The sequence below is a fragment of the Hermetia illucens genome, chromosome 4 (genome assembly GCF_905115235.1).
Source record: "Hermetia illucens chromosome 4, iHerIll2.2.curated.20191125, whole genome shotgun sequence".
Lineage (NCBI taxonomy): Eukaryota > Metazoa > Arthropoda > Insecta > Diptera > Stratiomyidae > Hermetia > Hermetia illucens.
The window spans coordinates 30,682,369-30,702,945 of NC_051852.1; the positions used below are offsets into that span (position 1 = coordinate 30,682,369).

General features: G+C 41.2%; 1 protein-coding gene across 6 annotated transcripts in view; it reads right to left on the reverse strand.

Moving 5' to 3' along the window:
* The window catches only part of LOC119654570 (microtubule-associated protein futsch), a 358,399-nt gene that overhangs the window by 45,218 nt on the left and 292,604 nt on the right, over positions 1-20,577 (reverse strand). For all 6 annotated transcript variants that reach the window (XM_038060023.1, XM_038060024.1, XM_038060025.1 and 3 more), the window contains one exon: positions 3,652-3,874. In XM_038060023.1, the coding sequence (XP_037915951.1) occupies positions 3,652-3,874 (223 nt within the window). The remainder of the gene's footprint in view (positions 1-3,651; positions 3,875-20,577) is intronic.

A 20,577-nucleotide genomic window follows, 5' to 3' on the forward strand; every position in this document is an offset into this window, starting at 1 on the left:
AATATTGAAGAGGAGGGGTTTCTTCTCCTCTTCACTGCGATTGCCAGGAGACACCAAATTCCTGGATCTTTGGAAAGAGTCCACCCTGTGAACAACCACTATCACATCATGTCTGCATAGGATATTTGATCAACTTCGCGACGGGATTGTCGTGACTTCGTTTCCATTTGAATAACTGGTAGAACTTCACTTTCAGACGTCTCCCTTCGACTGCCTCAACAACTTCGAGTCTAAGTTAGTCTACATCAACAAGAGAACTAACAGCTATTTGGCGACGCGTTCTTTCCTTGATCGGCCAAAAACAATTAGTCGTCGACAACTAGTTTTGCAAGAAGGCCTTTTGACGGGTTAGTGGGAGACTATCGAATGAGCTTGGCTGTGGTAGAACATATTTCCCAGATTGTCATTGGAATGGCTAAGATTGAGTGTTAGCTCCAAAATGTTGTAGAAACTCTGTATTTGCAGGCGATTAAATTATTGTTCTAGGAGAGTCTTGAGTGACATATCTCCCTCTACCTCAAATTTTATATTTTCTTCTTGGATTGAAATGCGCCGATATAGTAAAAGTTAGCTATAAAGACCAAGAAAAAGTCATTGTTGGCAGTCTGTCGTGGTAACATTTTACGTTGAGTAAATAAATTTTAGGTCCATCTTCTGTTTTCCACTTTGGAACTTCTGGAAGGCTATCGGATCTAGCATGACAGATTAATGATTTGGTGCTCTAACTTAATATATTTATCTTGCCTCGATTTTCCAATCTCTTTTATATTAGGCCTTTGGTTCGGACCATAGGCGCCCCAACAAAGAAGCAAGGAAAATTTTACTTTAAGAATTGAGGTGGTCTGTTGTCAGTATTTAATTGATAACAGACCAAACCAATTGTCGAGAAATTGTACCAAACTTTTGTTGGTTACCGGATCTTTCGGTTAGATTCAGAGGTAACCAACACCACTTTTGATCACGTTACTCCCAGGGTAGAGGTGGGGCAGCATCTGGGCTGATGAGTTGAATCTACTCTGGATGAAATTGCAAATTATGATTTTACTGAAATCATCTGCCAGCGTCGACTTTGGGGAAAAGAGTTGTCTCTTTGTTTTTTATTTGCGAACGAACTTATTAGCACACTATTTACTCTGTTTACCATACTGCAACCCCTGCCCTTCTCATTGTATTTTTAATCATCATCGTCATCATCAATGGCGCAACAACCGGTATCCGGCCTAGACTAGCCTTAATAAGGAACTCCAGATATCCTGGTTTTACGCCGAAGTCCATCAATTTGATATCTCTAAAAGCTGCCTGACGTCCTGGCTTACACCATTGTTTCATCTTAGACAGGGTCTGCCTCGTCTTCTTTTTCTATCATAGATATTGCCCTTATAGACTTTCCGGGCAGGATTGTCCTCATCCATGTGGATTGAGTGGCCCGCCCACCGCAGCTTGTTGAGCCAGATTTTATCCACAACCTGACGGTCGTAATATCGCTCAAAGATTTCGTCGTTATGTAGGCTACGGAATCGTTCATCCTCATGTAGGGGGTCAAAAATTCATCGGAGGATTCTTCTCTCGAACGCGGCCAAGGATTCGTAATTTTTGTTGGTAGGACCTAAGTCTCTCCCTATTGTGAGACGTTTCGAGCGAAGCAGTTTTTGTAAGCTGAAATACGCTCTTTTGGCAGCCAACAACTGTGCGCGGATTTCATCATCGCAGCTGTTATCGGTTGTGATTTTCGACCCTAGATAGGAGAAATTATCAATGGTCTTAAAGTTATAGTTTCCTATCTTTATTCTTCCCGTTTGACTAGTGCGGTTCGATGTTGTTGGCTGGTTAGTTTTTGGTACTGATATTGCTACCATATATTTTGTCTTGCCTTCATTGATGTGCAGCTCACGATCTAGCCCCATTCATCGTCTGCTCGATCTGTATCAAGGCAGTTCCTCCCATGATGTCGATATTGTCAGCTTAGGCCAGTAGTTGGGTGGACTTGAAGAGGATCGTACCTCTTAAATTTACCTCAGCATTACGGATCACTTTATCGAGGGCCAGGTTACAGAGGACACATAATAGGGCTTCCGTTTGTCTGAGACCGTTGTTATTGTCGAATGGTCTTGAGAGTGATCCTGTTGCTCTTAGCTGGCTTCGCGCATTGGTCAGGGTCAGCCAAGTCAGTCTTATCAATTTCGTCGGGATATCGAATTTTCTCATTTTCCTTGGCTATGCTATCATAGGCGGCTTTAAAGTCGATGAATAAATGGTTCAACTGCTGTCCATATTCCAACAGTTTTTCCATCGTTTGCCGCAGAGAGAAAATCTGATCTGTTGCAGATTTGCCTGGAGTGAAGCCTCTTTGTTATGGGCCAATGATATTCTGAGCCTATCGGATAGCCTAGACCTAGCTAGATAGCGGAGAATATCTTATAGATAATAATAATCGTTCGCGCAACAATCCATGTTGGATCAGAGCCTTCAAGTGTGTTAGAGCACTTCATTCAAGACCGTAACGGTACACTAGGAGGCAATGTGGTCAGCATTGCGCTCGCCATCTTATAGATGGTACTCAGCAACGCGACATCTCTATAATTGCTGCACTGCGTGATATCTCCCTTTTTATGTATGGGGCAGATATTGCCTTGTTGTCAGTAGTTAGGCGTTGATTGGGTGTTCCACACCTTGAGTATGAGTTGATGAACCACTTGGTGTAATTGGTTGCCATCATATTTAACCAATTCGGCTGTAATTCCATCGGCTCCTGGCGACTTATGATTTTTAATGATTTCATGACTTTTAATATTATAATTGAAATATAATCTAGACTTGTTGGCCACTTTTCCGCCAAAATAAAACGTAGGAAAAATCCACGTTCAATTTCTGATGATGGGCCTGCAAAAATCACTTTTGTCCTTTCATTTATGGCATGTTTAGCCTTCAAATCATTTCCAGCATTTAAGCTAGTAATTCAACTAATTGCCAAAGGAACATCACCAAACCATAATTTTGGCTCAATCATAATGCCATTCTGCCTGCTGGAATGGTACGCCATTAGTTTCAGGCAGACGTAGGACTACTACAGCAATTTTATCACATTCAAAATATCCAGCCAATTGAATAAATTACCAATTCCGTTTGCCTATTCTCTCAAAAATAGGACAATTCACACTTAATACCAAAATATCCTTGTATCACACAAAAAGCTTATCACATTAACCACCAGAAATGTTGCTGCGTTACATCCAAAATCGATGGTGTCCTTTTCCACATGACTAGCGCGCTTCGACCCGACAAATGATGAAGTAAAATATAATGGTGTCATACAATGCGTGTTTCTCCCTTTTGCCCATTATTATTTACAATAGGCTCATTGAATTAGGGGCCAGAATGGGGAAGACTCGCGGATTCAAGGACTTATCCTCGACACTGAACAAGCGAACTAGGATAAGCCGCCATTGTTTGTCGAGTAATACGGAAGGGAGAATGCGTTGAATAAAGCTACCGCTATTGTTTCGTCATGTCTGTGGGGACAATAGCGCCTAAATTGAAAGGGCTTAAAGTGTGACTGGAATTCATATTGACCCGAGCTTTATATCCTTTTCAATTTCAGTGTTACTTCGATACGTATGATAGTAACTTTACTTCCCTTGTGTCTATACTTACCAATGAATGCATTGATTTTATCGCTTCCTGTGTTCAGAACATCGACAGGATTAATGCGAATTTTACAGGATCGGGCGTAAGGTTTATCGGGTAGTGCGTTCCATAATCCTGCATCCGTACAATGAATATTCATTGTGATTGTGTCAGGATATGCTCGTAGGACGCGTTGTACGTCATGTTCTTGAAATGCTTCGGAAAAATCACATACGGAAAATGTGGCATCCTGTTGGATAGGAGAGAAAAAATTTTGAGATTAAAAGGTTATTTTAAAACACATATGTTGATTCATGATGAATATTCAGAGATTGTCACTATTTATCTTTCCTTCAAAAATAATTGCAAATTAAATTTTACTGGAAATGAAGGACATGTTCGATTCACTTTCAGCATAGCTGGAAGGACGAAATGTTATTTTGCTTTCTGTTAAATCCGGAATTTTGACGAGCCTTCTGAAAATATGCACATTCATAAATAAACAAACTAATTTGAAGGCGAATATTCGCTATGCTGGATAGTTCCTTATTGAACCTTAAAGTATCAATTTTATACTCCTGGGATTAATTTTCTCTAATAAATTTTCCTATTGCCTAGAAAACCTCTAAATCGACATCACCCTCACCTTTCTGTTACCAACGAAACAACCCTCTAAATTATTTATCGTGTGCTACAATGTTAATTCCACTTTCGCCGCATTATCCCCATCAAGAAAAAGGATATGCCACGATTTCTTAATTTCATTACTAAGTCACGCGGTTGGTTGGCTGGTTTGCTCGTTCTTTATTGGTGTTCTTCTGTGTCGTGTCAAACCGCCATAACTTCATTGTTAACGACATCAAAAAATAAGTGAGAGCAACCGGGGGACGAAAGACCGAGACATTTTCGCCCTTGCTCCGTTTATGGTATTTCTGCAGGATGAGATAGCGCCAACTCAATACATAGTTACGGCAAAACGGAACCAAGGAAGACACAATATCTTTCGCGTATCGCTTTAATTAACATTATATGAAAAAGTTATTTGATGATGACGTAATATCGTAAAACGTGATGATAAAGGCTCCTTTTTTGGGACAACTTTTGTTCTAAAGAAACCGACGATAAGATTAAATTACCGAAATTGAGAATAAGGAGTTCATCTTTATTGTGCGGTTAACCCTTGCATGGTGGTGCTAAAGATGAAAGGATTTGCGAATTAAGCTACGATAAAATTTGGATTGGAATTTGGCTCGAGTTGAGTTTAGTTTCATGAGGTGCTTCTATCCCTTTCAATATATTATTTTTTTCGGCATTTGGAAGATTTTCTATAAGCAAATTTGTGAGAATTGTGGAAATATTTGAGTCATTATTGCGCTTTAAAGACCAAGGTATTCTTCCTGCAGTTAAGGATTTTGGACGAAGACACCGATCTGAAAAGTTTGTAAGCCGCTAAGGAGGTTCCAATTACATCAAGCTACAACCTTTGTAAATCACCACTCTGTAAGATTCATAGTAGTCGTCTGGTAACGAAACAATGATACATAGCAGCGGATTGATGAGAAAATCTATCTGTAAGAAGCGATAACGTTTTGTAAGACGCCTTGCAACAGATTCATCATGGTGGAGACATCAACGGCGCGACAACCGATATTCGGTCTAGGCCTGCCTTAATAAGGAACTCCAGACATTCCGGTTTTGCGCCGAGGTCCACCAATTCGATATCCCTAAAAGCTGTCTGGCGTCCTGACCTACGCCATCGCTCCATCTTAGGCAGGATCTGCCTCGTCTTCTTTTTCTACGATAGATATTGCCCTTATAGACTTTCCGGGTGGGATCATCCTCATCCATACGGATTAAGTGATCCGCCTCCCGTAACCTATTGAGCCGGATTTTATCCACAACCGGAAGGTCATGGTATCGCTCATAGATTTCGTCCTTATGTAGGCTACGGAATCGTCCATCCTCATGTAGGGGGCCAAAAATTCTTCGAAGGATTGTTCTCTTGAACGCGGGCAAGAGTTCGCAATTCTTCTTGCTAAGAACCCAAGTCTCCGAGGAATACATGAGGAGATGGCAAGATCATTGTCTTGTACAGTAAGAGCTTTGGCCCTATAGTGAGACGTTTCCGGCAGAACAGTTTTCGTAGGCTTTGTTGGCTGACAACAACCGTGCACGCATTTCATCATCGTAGCTGTTATCGGTTGTGATTTTCGACCCTAGATAGAAGAAATTTTCAACGGTCTCAAAGTTGTATTCTCCTATCTTTATTCTTCCCGTTTGATCAGTGCAGTTTGATGTTGCTGCTTGGTTGGTTTCCGGTGCTGAAGTTGCCACCATATACTTTGTTTTGCCTTCATTGAAGTGCAGCCCAAGATCTCGCGCCGATTACCGCCTGCTCGATCTGGATGAAGGCACTTTGGATGTCTTGGGTGGTTCTTCCCATGATGTCGATATCGTTAGCATAGGCCAGTAGTTGGGTGGACTTAAAGAGGATCGTAGTTCTTGCATTTACCTCAGCATCACGGATCACTTTCTCCAGGGCCAGGTTAAAGAGGCCGCATGATAGAGCATCCCCTTGTCGTAGGCCGTTGTTGATGTCGAATGGTCTTGAGAGTGATCCTGCTGCTTTTATCTGGCCTCGCACATTGGTCAGGGTCAGCCTACTCAGTTTTATCAATTTCATCGGGATACCGAATTGTCTCATGGCCGTGTACAGTTTTTCTCTGGTTATGCTACCATAGGCGGCTTTAAAGTCGATGAATAGATGGTTCAACTGATGTCCATATTCCAACAGTTTTTCCATCGTTTGCCGCAGAGAGAAAATCTGATCTGTTGCTGATTTACCTGTGAAGCCTCTTTGTTATGGGCCAATGATGTTCTGTGGATATGGGGTTATCCGCCTAGCAAGATATCGGAGAATATCTTATAGATGGTACTCAGCAACGTGATAACTCTATAATTGTTGCACTGTGTGATATCTCCCTTATTATGTATGAGACAGATAATGCCTCTTTGTCAGTCGTCAGGCATTGATTCGCTGTCTCACACCTTGAGCACAAATTGACGGTAATGATGATTGCAAAAGATTAATTCAAAAAAAGCCAAACTGTTCATCAGTGATTTATGAAGCTTTGTATCCCTGGGCAACGCTATGTTAAGGTAGGTTCTGAGTAGTTGTATGTATGTGACTTTTAAGTTCGCTTAGGGAAAATTCTTCCCAAAAAAAAAGTAGATGGTTGGCGTTATCCCTTAAATGGGGCATAGTATATCAACCACACCGAAGCAGGTGCTCTTGCTGTTGGTTTGCCAAGATGTGTTTCAGCTTTTCTGCTGTTCTGGGCAACATAATTTAGGGTGACTCATTCGTCTGCCTAGTGGAGAGTAGTCTGCAGTAGTGGAGTCTATTCTTTTATTGTGACTTATCGATTGCCACTTCCTCTCTCTAATTCTAATTTACCCGTACTTGGCCCGACGTAGTTCAACGTTCGCGAGTCCCCGAATGAGGAAGGAGCAACCCTCAGACACTTCCTTTGGGATTGCCCTGCTCTAGCTAGATCCACAAGGTAAACAATTCCTTGGGGAACTCACAGAGATCTCCGATTGTAGGGTGGTGGTACTGCTATCACTTATAGACAGTATGGATTTCCGAGTCAGCTTATTTCGCCAGTTCCCTTCTCGGGGCAGTCGCGGTTTTAGGAATATTTAGCATGAAATAACGCACTACACGGCAAATTGGCCTCCTCGGAGCAGTCATTAATACCTACCTACCGATGATATGGCGGAGGTAGGTGTTAATGAACGTATGGAGCTTTCGAATAATAGTGCGTTCCATGGCTAACTGTCGTATATAATAACAGCACAGAGAAAACTACAACTTGATGTTGATTTTCAGATTTCTGCCTTCTTAGATTTTAGACAAAACAGCAATGGCGGATTTAGCACTGTCAGATTGAGAACTTTGTCTCCGTTGGTGTTTCTTTTTCTACGACTTTGCCTGCCTCCGTTTCCAAATCAAGCCATTTAGCCGAGGTCCATAACTATGTATGAGGACAGCAAGAGAATGATGTTGATCGACACTTTCAATGCTCTATCCTGTAAAGGGGATAGGAAGAATGCAATAATCCATCAGAGTTTAGACCTTGGTTTTATTAGTATTTGCTTGCCTTCTTCTTCAAACTCAGAGCTATTTTACCAAAATTGAAGACTCGTTGCAGATGGCAAAAGGAAGCTTGGAACAATTTTCAGTTCATCTCTTCAATCTCGTTTTATAGAAGTGGAGCCTGAAGGAAAAGACAAGATGAAAGACGAGGAACAGTTTGGCGACGCACAAGGAAGTTCAGTGTCCTGAAATGTTAAAAGTCAAAGTAAAAATTAGCGTAAAAAATGCTGGGCCAGGTGAGGAAATATAATAGTAATCGCTGGGGTGATCATCCATTTGAGTCAGGTCCTTGAATCGTGTGAGAATCTTCATTCAAGGTCACAACGGCACACTTCAGCGCACTGTAGGGGCCAATGTGGTCAGCATTGTGCTCGCCAGCGATTATTACCCTGGTTTGACTCAAATACTTGTTCACAGCTGAGTAGAGAAATCGCTTTACCATCGATGAGATTTGAAATTTCCAATACGACAATACGCTCTAACCACTGAGCCATCGAACGAGAACAATAGAGCTTAACGGAGGGGCGTAAGACGGCACATGACGATCCGCGTGAGGGAGCTTCCGTCAATTCTCGTATCGACGCGAACCTAGATCGTCTACGCACGTTTGACCGGTGTGGAAACATTCTTGCGATGAGTTAAATATCAACAAGGAAACTGCTTGCAATTGAACAGGATTTGCCTAAAAATCGTGCCAAAATTTCTCACCTATATGTACAGACACGTATGCGAAAATCGTTCTGCGACGATTTTCGGTCTCGTATTCAAAGGGTCACTGGAGCTTGAATCTGTGTATATGACTCTAACAAAGTCAGCAGTGGTTGGGAGAGGATGGATAGTGGCCAATGAAAGTGGGGATGTACAAAGAGCGGCCGAAGGCAACGTTGATCGCGTTTTTTAATATTCGCCGCATCATTATCATGTATTCCTGTTCACCGAACGGTGACAGGACAGTTTTCTGTTGGCGTTCTGACTCGGCATTGTCCGTGTGGGATCCGAACTCGACGAGAACAGCTGGATGTTCGACTTCGGACAGCGCACTTATTTTTGTGGAGAAGACATTCCAAAGTTGCAGCACCCATTCTTTAGCCCCAATGTTTCCCGTTGCAAAGTTCCGTGGGGGAGCTCAAAAATATATAAAGAAAACATATTTTGTTATTGTGCTTCATTCAAGTCTGCTCGTTCACCCGAGATTATTATTCCGATTTCCCTGAGGCACTCAATCACAGTTGAATCGACTGGCATCCGACATCCAGTCACGATAACAAATCTCTCTGCCACCACTGAGATTTGACAGTGACCTTTCGCTACGATAGCCCAGCGCTGAATCGGAAAATGGGAACCTTCAGATAAAACGAAGTGGAAGACCAAAGTGCTTAGTTGGATGACTCATAATAATCTTTCTGCCGAAAATGTATTAACAGAATATGACACTTTTTCTGGTGGCCGGCAGCATCCCTGTATCATCTGATATGTCAATAGGGTTGAATTAGTTGCCTGGCTTATTTCAGTGATGAGGACTTTCTAGTTTAGTATCTTTTCAAATAGGGAATACATTCGCTGATGTTGAACTTCAAGTGGGCAAATGGAAGTAAGTCTTACTCTCATATTGTTCACAGTTGTCGCTGCTTACAATTTCAACCATGTGGCCTCGCCTATATGTATCCCCCATATTCATTTCTTTGTGGAGTATAGGGCGTCCACAAACAGATTCAGTTTTTAATGAAACTGTGCCTTTCAAGTGATAAACCAGCAGTCGTAGGTTTATCTGGTCTTATATGAAGATGCCAAATGATCCCCTGTTAGCTTTTGCAACAATAGCCGAATCTTTGCATATTTAAGTTTTTAGCTGTTGGCTTTTTTGTCCCAGCTGAGTTCGCAACACATCCCCAAACAGCACTGCCTCCGCCTATCCAAACAAATCTCTTAAGGGCGCAATGTCACGAAGCTAGTCATGAGTGTTTAAGCGGAGCAGATCAAGGGCTACCGAGTGGTTTCCTTTGTTTAATGTTGGGGCTGTACTTTAGGACTTCCTATTTGGTTTTTTACCAGAAGTAATTCGGATTAATTTTTACATAATAAGTTCCGACGAATAGGGCCACTCGGATGAAATAATGAGATTGAGAAAAAGAGTCTTTCACAGTGTCGAATTTCAAGCCCATCGAGTTTCCTCATTCGGTTCACGAAAACTAATACCGCTTGCTTAGAGGTCCCAAGAAATCTGCTCTTGGCCGTGATGCATTCTGAATTCTGGTAGCACTTAGTTACAGTAAGAAGCTTGATTTTCGCATCAACATTTTTTTGGACCATGTAGAATTTTTCAGAAAATTGGTTCCTACCGTGAGACGATGTTGAAGTACCAATATTGCTAAGGCGACACCTACGTGTTTTCATTGGTGATTCGGCTTTTGACAGAGCAATTCACAGGATATACCGGTCTCGTAGGCGATTCTTTTCATGCATATCTTTGACGCGAAAAAAACATAGGCCTCTTTAGTCAGGGCCACTTTTAACAAAATTGACCAACTGTTAATTGAACGCCGTCACCTCTCAGGTATGAATGTCGGAACATATACAGGTTCTTTGTTGATGCTATTAATAAAACGGAAGAATACTTCCTACCTTGCAATTCAACGACCTTACAGAATACGAATGGCTTATCGGGACATCCGTTCAGCAGTAATTTACAGGCAGAAAAGGTCGGGATGCCAAAGAGTCTGTGAACTTGAAGCAGCGGGATGTTGCTCCCGGTACTTCTTGAGTCAATTACAGCAAACGGTTCCTCACTCTACGCTCTCTGTGGGGTAGTTGATGGAAAAACTGTTCTCAGTATTTTCCGCTTGCTTTTTCTCAGACGAAGTTTCCAAGCTTTGCCTATTTGTTTTACCTTTATCCTACATCCCACTTTAGGTTTTTAATTCCATATATTTGAAGAAAGTATTCTTATTGTTAACTGTTTTTCAATTCGTGACATATTGTATGCGGCATTGTAACTGATTTCCAAAATAGCCTGCCTGTTAGTAGTGTGACTTTACATCGCTTGCCAAAAGGGGATTCCAAACTCATATAGATTACGGTTTAGGATTTGCCCTAGTCAGGTCCTCTGTCAATTTTCTGGCAACTCTTGCTGCTCTGAGCTAGGGCGCTTTTCGAGACTTTCACGTATAGGGTTCTTCATTTGTCCTAAATATGACATTTCAAAAATTATACGTCTTGAGGAATTAATTTGTAGGGTGCTTGCTGTAGCTATTGTATATCGATCAGCCTGCAGAAATTTCATGTATTTCCTAATTCTAGTTTTAGCCCGAGTGCGGTTTCTTACTTTGTGCAAGTGTTGGATATTGCTGCAAAATATGTAAGGCTCTCCCCGAGACTCTATACACAAACAATGTTCTCAGATATCACCAGGTCTCTTAGATGATATTTTAGCTTGCAGTGACCTGTATTCAGACAAATCAATGGTTTAGGTGATCTTATAAGCATCATGGACTTTACCATTCGTGGTAAATTCCCCAGCGATAATATCAATACAATTTTGTACTATTTGTACTATCACAACCGATAACAGTTGCTGCGACCAAACCCGCAAACGGAGAGAGTCTATCGCTGCTTACAAAGACTGTTCCGCTCGAAACGTCTCACTATGTATTCCTTCTCCCAACGCAGCCAAAACCTTCCAAAAACTATTCTGTTAGAAACGGTCAAAGCTCTTGTTGTAGAAGACAATGGTATTGCTAGCCCAGTTAGTAACATTGCGAGTTCTTAGCCACATTAGAGAAGAGAATCCTCCAAAGAATATTTGCTACTCTAAAAAGGACGATTCCATAGACTATGAAGAATGAATGAAGAAATTTATGACAGTTTGATTGTGGATATGGAAGTCTGTGGTGGACGAGTCAAATATTTCGTATGGGCCTGGTTCGTAATATCTATAGTAAGAAACGAAAACGATGTAGACTCTACTTTAGATGGAGCAATGGAGTAGGCCAGGACATCAGGCAGTTGCGAAGGAAATTGGTGAAAATCCCGGATTTCTGGAGATCCCTGGCAAAACAACCCTTTTCTTCTTTTACATGACGATTATAGCCTGAAAAGCAGCTTGTCTCTCCCAAGGCTCTTCATGCTCTTTTTCGAGCCCCTAATATTTTTGCACTTTATACTCTCTCCTTCTCCTTTTCTGCTATTTGCAGAATTATTGTTTCGTGATCTCAATAGATGCCTTAGTCTTTAATTCGTCATTGGTTTTTTTTCTTACTTGGGGGATTTAGTGACTGTAGTGATATCCTATAATAGAATTATATTCTTGATGATTTTTTCCGCTCGTTCAATTTAATCCAGTAATGAGATGAAAGAATTCGGTATCCCGACGAAATTAATAATACGGACTAGGCTGACCCTGACCAATGGGCGCGGCCAAATAAAAGCAACAGGATCACTCTCGAGACCATAAGTCATCAACAACGGTCTTAGCAAAAAGGGACGCCCTATTATGAGTCCTTTTTAACCGGACCCGTGATGCTGAGGAAAATGCGAGGGAGACAATCCTCTTTAAGTCCACCCAACTACTGGCTTATGCTGCCGATATCGACATCAATTGGAAGAACGACCCGAGACGTAAAACTACCTTCATCCAGATCGAGCAGGCGGCGGGAGATCTCGGGCGGAACATCAATGAAGGGAAGCCAAAATATATGGTGCAACGTCAGCACCAAAAACCAACCAACCAACAACATCAAACCGCACTAGTCAAATGGGAAGAATAAAGATAGGAGAATACAACTTTGAGACTGTTGATAATTTCTCCTATCTAGGGTCGAAAAACACTACCGATAACTGCTATGATGATGAAATCCGCGCACGGTTGTTGTCAGCCAACAGAGCCTATTTCAGCTTACGAAAACTGTTCCGCTCGAAACGTCTCAAATGGGTCAAAGCTCTTACTGAAAAAGACAATGGTCTTGCCAGTCCTCATGTATTCCTCGGAGACTTGGGTTCTTAGCATGAAAATTACGAACTCTTGGCCGCCTTCGAGAGAAGAATCTTCCGATGAGGTTTTGACCCCCAACATGAGGATGGACGATTCCGTGGCCCACATAACGATGAAATATATGAGCGATACCATGACCGTCCGGTTGTGGATGATCCAGTGGGAATATCTATGGCAGAAAAAGAAGACGAGGCAGACCTTGCCTGAGATGGAGCGATGGTGTAGTTCAGGACGCCCGACAGCTTTTAGGGATATCAAAATGTTGGATATCGGCGCAAAACCGGGTTTTCTGGAGTTCCCTATTAAGGCAGGCCTAGACCGGATACCGGTTATTGCGCCGTTGATGATGATGAATGAGATTTGTGGAGTTCAAAGAGTTCGTTACGATTCAATTTATCTTCCACACATTCAACTTTTACTTCTGTATGCATAGTAAGAATAGCGTTTCATTGTCTGCTTGTACTTTCCAATTCATAGATCATTTGCGAATTAAAGCAATTTGATGGTTTCTTTTGAAGGAAAAGATATTACTTTTAATGTATACATGATATTGCGGGATCCATTTGATCCGATTTAAGATCTTCACTTCTATATTGTAATCCTACGACATTTGCTCCTTCATAATTTATTTCCTTTAACTATGGTCGATGAGCTTATGGGCTGTGCAGACGGACCTGCATAGACATGGGGACTCAGGCCTCATGTGTATATATGTTGCTGTCATTAGACCGATGTTCGTTTATGCATCTGTAGTGTGGTTGATTAAGGTGTGATAAAAGGGTTTTTACCGTAAAGTAGCCGCATTGCAAAGAACTGTGTGTCTAGGTATCAATGGTGTCATGGGCACGACTTCCGGCGCAACTCTAAATGTATTACCCAATTTGCAGCCCAGGATATATTTATTCAAATCATTGCAATGAGAGCAGCTCATAGACTAATTCGGTTAGATCTATGGCGAAATAACGGATGAGGGGTGCACAGAGTTACTGGGAGCACCGAATCCAGTTCTTACAATGCCTTCCGATTCTAGTGTCCCCATCATCTGTTTGGTAGAATTTATTACTCTGAAGCGTAGGGAGAACTGGGAAGTCCCAGAAGAATGCGTGGCGGGATATGGCGGGATGGTTAAAAAACAGAGCAGGGTTCTGGAGCCGAACTCTACCTCTGGAAGAAAAACGAGAAGTGGGCTTTTTCTTTGGGATAATATGCAACGGTTTTTCAAGCCGAAGTTTATGCGATTCTAAGGGCGGCAAACTGGGTGATTAACGAGCGGTTGAAGGGCAGGCGCATCGCAATCTGCAGTGATAGTTAAGCTTCATTGAAGTCTTTGGGTTGTCCTTTGATCACATCGAAAATCGTTCAGGAATGCAGAAACCGTTTGAACTCTATCTCTAGATTCAATACGGTGGAACTTCTCTGGGTACCTAATCAGTATGACGTAGAGGGAAATGAAATCTCGGATGCTTTAGCGAAATAGAGGTCAATTTCCCCCATGCCGGGATCGGAACCAGCAATTGGAGTATCAGTAGCATTGGCTAAGTCTGCCTTCAAAAACTGGGAACAAGCTTCCCACAATGACAGGTGACAGATCCTAAATGCTGCTCGACAAACCAAACTTTTCCTGCCAGAACTGAACATGCGTACCGCAAAGTTTATTCTGTTGAAAAGCAGGAAAATTTGCAAGATTATTGTGGGCATTCTCACAGGCCATAATTCACTAGCTGGGCATATATGCAGAATAGGAATTATTCAAGATGATACGTGTCCCTCCTGTAATGAAGAATCGGAATCCACGAAAAATATTTTTAATATTTTATATGTAGCATCATCACTGTCATCATCACTGTATCACTCAATTCACTGACTCGTCAAAGTTTCCCAAGCCCTAAAATTTTCCTAATGCCCAAATGGGTCATTTAGTGAAATGGCCAAATGTAAATCGACAAACCAGTATTTTTAGAACAGAAGACAAAAACAATTTCTAAAATCTTAGGGTAAAGATACATAACTTTCCATTCTGAGCGTAAAGTTCTCCTGAGGATTTGTCGATCCAGTAATTTTAGAAAGTCCCTTCTTTCTCGGATTACTTTTTATTTGACGACTTCCCTTTCACTCCTTGTAGCCCTCCCCTCGGTAGGCCTCACATGCCTCAGCTTCCGGTATTTGAAAGTTGTGGAGAAATGAATTCCTTTTCGCGAGAAACAATCTTTTATCTATTCATGGCTCCATTCATGTGTGTGAAGCTATTCACTAAACAGGTGCTACTTTTCACCTTTTTTATGGCTTAAAATGCCAGCGGAGAAGATGGAGTGTTACTAAAACGATTCCCGTGTATCTTTTCCTATCATATATGTATACATAGTAAGCGAGGAGCTATCCTAATAAGGGGTGATACCACTTTATATATTCAAACCTTGCATGACTTTTTCATCAAAAATATTCTCTCCCACTGAAGGACAACCAGCTCCTGCTACTGGGGGTTAAATGAAATTTCAGAACTTTCCTTTTCCTCCATGCTAACTATATCTTTGCATATATACGAGTGTATCTAAACATTCGTTTGCGTATTTTAGTTTACTGAAATCGACCATTGATTTTTTTATTATGGCGTCAGTTTGTCTCGGTTTGTTTTACTTTTCTTATTTTATGAATTTCTCCTTCAATCTGTCTTCTGGGAACGTTTTTATGCATGTATTTGCGTCTCGATATCACTTTATGGGTTTGTTTTATTTATCATGTTCCCGGAACAGACATCTGAAGGCTTCCTTTGTGTGGGTAGGAGACGCGTGCGGCATTGATTTATGCTAAAATTCAAGGGTTTGAAGTTTGTCGCCGACAAAAGTGGTTTTGATGAAGGTAAATGTATGTATTTTTCAAGAAGGAAGTGAACGGAGATATTGATTACGAAGGAAGGTTGAAGGTAACTACGGATTTGATAGCGGCATTTTGAATGACTCAGGATTGATTAGATGATTCATGCTTGTTGAAGGATATGATGAAGATTGAAACCTTTTTCAATATACTAACGTCATCATTTCAGTGGTTTGAAATGGATGAATTCCCATTCAAGCGTGATTCGATTCAATATTAACGTTTTAACCCCAACGTGAAAAATGTAGGGTATTCCGACCATGAGTAAAATTTATGCTAATTTTAGAAATAATTCAAGTTTAAAGTTGAATGAATCTTTTGTTTGAAAAGATACTGTGAAAATTAAAGGATTGGATTCAGATAAATGCGACTATTAGACCATAAAAGAAACGGAATAGATAATTTTCATCGACATGCAGGCTCGCGTATTAAAGCTGATTTGCTTTCCGGATCAATTTCTTTCCAGTATGAATGGATCGAATTGCCAAATGTACCCATGTTACGCCAGATAAATCTAAGTAGCAAGTTGCGGAGAATCTAAATATAGCTCGTCGACACATACCTAAACTCCTACCATTTGGTGGTACATAACATAGGTTAATAATTCCCAAATACTGTCATATTTCACAAAAAACTAGTTAAGAATCCTCAGGCGCAACTTGTGACAGGTTCCGTTCCTTCCAAGTGTGACATTTTGCAGGTGACCATGTCTCTCCGAGAATGAACCTAAAAGGCACTCGCATGATTCAACCATTATCTGCCATATGAAAACTATGTGAGATAAACTCCAGAATCCTTGTAGTTTCAAAGATAATCTAGATTATGGAATTGGCGCCCAATGTGGGATTGGAACGAAAAAAGAAAAGTACAATAATATTTGACAAATTGAGTGAGTGAGGACAACATTTTTAATTTCGTATTTTTTAATTTTTAGATTTTTGAAATACAATATTTTCGGTCTCATTTTGTCGTTAATCTCGCCTACTGCCTAATCGCCTACAGAAGCTGCCCCAGATGCTCCAAATGCACCGTCGAAACAGGATAAGATACCACTTCCGCGAGGGAAATTTATACATGTTTAATAGTTCGCAGGGAGGATATAAGTACAGATGAATTGCTGTCATTATCCCGCTTCTCTATGGGCTCAGTTTTATCAGCCCATTGGCCGCTAAACTTTAAGTTGTTCGTTGCCAGGCTTTTTCAAATAAACACTTCTGCCATGACTTTACAAATGAAAAACGTAAGTAAAGTATTGTGGAGGTACTTTTCTATTCGTCTGACTGTTTGTATATCTTTTTTTGCCAATGGAAGGTGGAAACCTTCAAAAGCTGTCGCTGGCCCTTGCCACACGGTTATGTGGGACTCTTTCCCACTAAACCCCCCCTCCCTCTTCTTCCACTCTCCCCGCGGGACTTCCATTTGGTATTACGTCGCGGGGCTGGTTCACAATTTTTTATGCGGTCGTGTTAACATTCGTGGTTCTCTCGCGTTCATTCGTCCGGTTGACTTCTTCCTGTCTAAGCTTCTTAAAGATGGCTGCAATCACCTTTTCTGCTTCAGTCCATATCCCCTTTGCTGTCACCATATATTTCATTATATTTTCGGGTGTAAAGTGTTCAGCGGTTGTAGCCACCAATGCTACCCTTTGGACTGCGAATCTCGGGCAATGAAAAAAAACGTGTTCTGCGTCCTCTGCAATATTTGGGCACTTTCGGCAATATGGCGAGTCATCATGCCCGTCCGCTTAAGAATTAAGTTAGATCGAAACCCACTTCACCGTGCGGTCGCTTGATTTATTTCTAGATATCCTATATGATTCTGTGAGTCCAGCGGCCTTTTTCTGACTCGTCCCACTTCTCCTACCATTCCGCGATAATTTCAGTTCGTGTGAACTGACACCGACTGGCAAGAAGTTCTCCTGTGAGACATGCTCGATCGTACAGTCGTTATCTTCATTTCGCTAGAATCTCAATCGACACCATTCCTGTTATTACGCAAGCTGTTTCATTGGATATTGTTCTGTAAGCGCAGCATGTTCGGAGTATACTTACACTGTATTTTTCAGTGCATCTGCCCATACTGGAGCTGCATACAGTAGGATCGAACTGACCACCTTCGAAATAAGGAGTCGACGGTTAGCAATTAGTGCTTTGATGTTATATTCTTTGGTTATTGCACCTTCCACACGCAATCTGAAGTTTAGCGTCTGGTCAACCATTGCGTCCAAGTATTTAGGCGCAGGCTTGGAACGAATTGTTTGTGTTTCAAATTTGAGCTCCATGGACAAGCACTTTCTCCGCTTGGTAATAAGTACTACTTCCGTCTTCTGTTCTGTGCGCTGTAGACCAGCATACCCTAACCAGGATTCACTCTCATAGACTGTTTTATTTGCATATAGCTAGTCTTCTTCGAGGAGGCGTGCAACAATCGTCATACCAATATCGGTCGCGAAACCAATGGAGGCCCCACCAGTAGGAAGGTCTAGGGTCAGTACTCCGTTATACAGGATAATCCACAGGAGTGGTCCTAGGATGGACCCTTGTGGCACTCCACATGTTGTTTGGTATAATTTCATTCCTTCATCTGATTCGCAGCACAGAAGCCTATCGATTAGGAAGTCGGTAACGATACGTATCAGGTACTTCGGCACGCCTAAGTTGATTAGGACTCAAGTATCTTGCTCCATATAGCGGAATTAAAGGCATTCTTCACATCGAGTTTGATCACTGGACAACATTTGTCTTCGTCAAGTGCGGTCTTAGCTGTGTTAGCTATCAGGACAACTGCATCCGGTGTACACAACGATGCACTGCAGGATTACAGTACTTTGTAGGAGGCAATGTGGTCAGCAGTTCATAGTTGAGTCGACTGATATCCGACGTCAAATCACGATCCAAATTCCACTGCTACTAGTGAGATTTGAACCGCGACCAACCGTAGGACAGGCCAGGGCTCTAACCACTCAGCTATCCGGTCATTCTTTTGATTCCATTAAAGATATCTAGTGAGCATTGAGAAATCTATGATGTGACGGATACTGAAATTTCCTCCTACAAACTCGCAAATTGCCTTGTGAACTGGGGCTTAAGAATACACAATACACAATACCAAATAAAGTCATGTGGTATGTGTATCAAATGAAAGGTCTCGATTAGTATTTTCCGAAGCCTGTCTTAGTTTTGGCATTTTTTGAAAAGATGAGGATGAGTTCAAATAAAGTTAATAATAGTATAGTCTATTACTATAATTTTTAGTAATTGGCTGCGAAACCCCCTTAAAGTTCATTCTAGCACTACCACAGCAATAAAGACTATAATATAGAGCATGACCTTACAAAATTTGGTGGAAAACTTACTATCACTAACAAAGTTATAATAGGTCAAAATTGTCGCTTCTTTGCAAGTTCAAGACTTGGAATATCAATATCACCCGAAACTGGATATTCTGATATAATATATACGTATAGTACGTGCTACGTACTAATAGGACAAATGCACACTCAAATGTGTTTATAAAAGAAATACACAAAACCTTTCATACCTGAAAGGTCCAGCTTCCGGTTTCCAGACTTGCTTAACAATATTGATAGCTTTTTTTCAGAGGGATGTGGTGACGAAAGGTTCCAATAGTTTTAATTTGTTCATGGAGCCTGTTTTGAATTATGATAGTTAAGGATGATTCATCTAACTTGACTGTTACAATTACGAGGGCGGAGCTATGTAAAAAATCGAAAAAAGGAGAATCGTTTACGACCAAGTTCATCAACAACTAAGTGCAGCTTCACTAAATTACCTGTCAACACGTGCTTGTATGGATCATTGTTAACTATTTCTAGAAGTGGGTCGTGTCTTTTGGTACTTCCGTCCCTCATAGGTCGTTATCAAAAGTAATAATTGATGGTGGAACAGGTAAGCTGGAATCTTGACCTTAAATTGTATGAGAACATTTCCAGATGGTAACAGTATAGTAGGGTGCAACGTGGTAAGCGTTGCTTGTCGGGGATTATTACATCATAGAAAAGCTGATCTCGAGCAGCTTGTCCAAAAATGGAATGATCGCCTTACGTTGCACGGTCTCAGATTGAATTTGAATAGAACGGAATTTTTGTCGACCGACTCCAATGAAACAGCCACTGTGACTGTTAGTGAGTCTGCGCCTGTTAAAAATCTTCGTCTTCTATGGTTCTAAGTGTTGGTCGACTATGAAAAACAATCAATATCGTCTTGCGGTAATGGAGACGAAGATGTGTCTTTCGACTCATGGCATAACATGCCTTGATCACATCCGAAACGAGGATATCCTCGATCGATATGTGCTTGCACCGATCGTGGAAAAAATTGCGAGAGAGGTGTCTTCGATGGTATGATCATGTAATTTGCGCTAACGATAATTCCCTTGCCTAGATTGGTCTAAACATCATGGTCTATGGTATACAACCAAATGGACTGCCAAGGCAACGGTGACTTAATATGCTAGCTGAGAATTTGAAAGCCCCGCGGCTGTATCCAGATCAAGCGTTTGACAAAGGCTGAAGAAAATGAAGCAGAAGTTCCAATTCAGGTACTCTTGGACAGTTGACAAATATACACCAATCAACCTGTCATGTCAAAAATAATCTGCTTTCTGCGCTTCTCAATTGGGAGCACTGAAAAGGCTTTACGATCAAGAATAAGGGCTTCAGCAGAAAATTAAACAAGGAAGGAGAAATGAACTCTTCGAATGCACGTATAGCTGCAGTACCACGCTTAAAGGAGAGACAATAAAATACACGAAACAATTATATCGTTAGTTGATACTCCTTTGTGGTCTAATATAAACCTATCTTCTTGACAAAAAAAACATAAATTATATGTTAACAACCCTGATACATCGTTACACTCCGCGTTTTTAATAGATGTTGTTATTTTTTATATTATAGTGGCAACATTTAACGGAA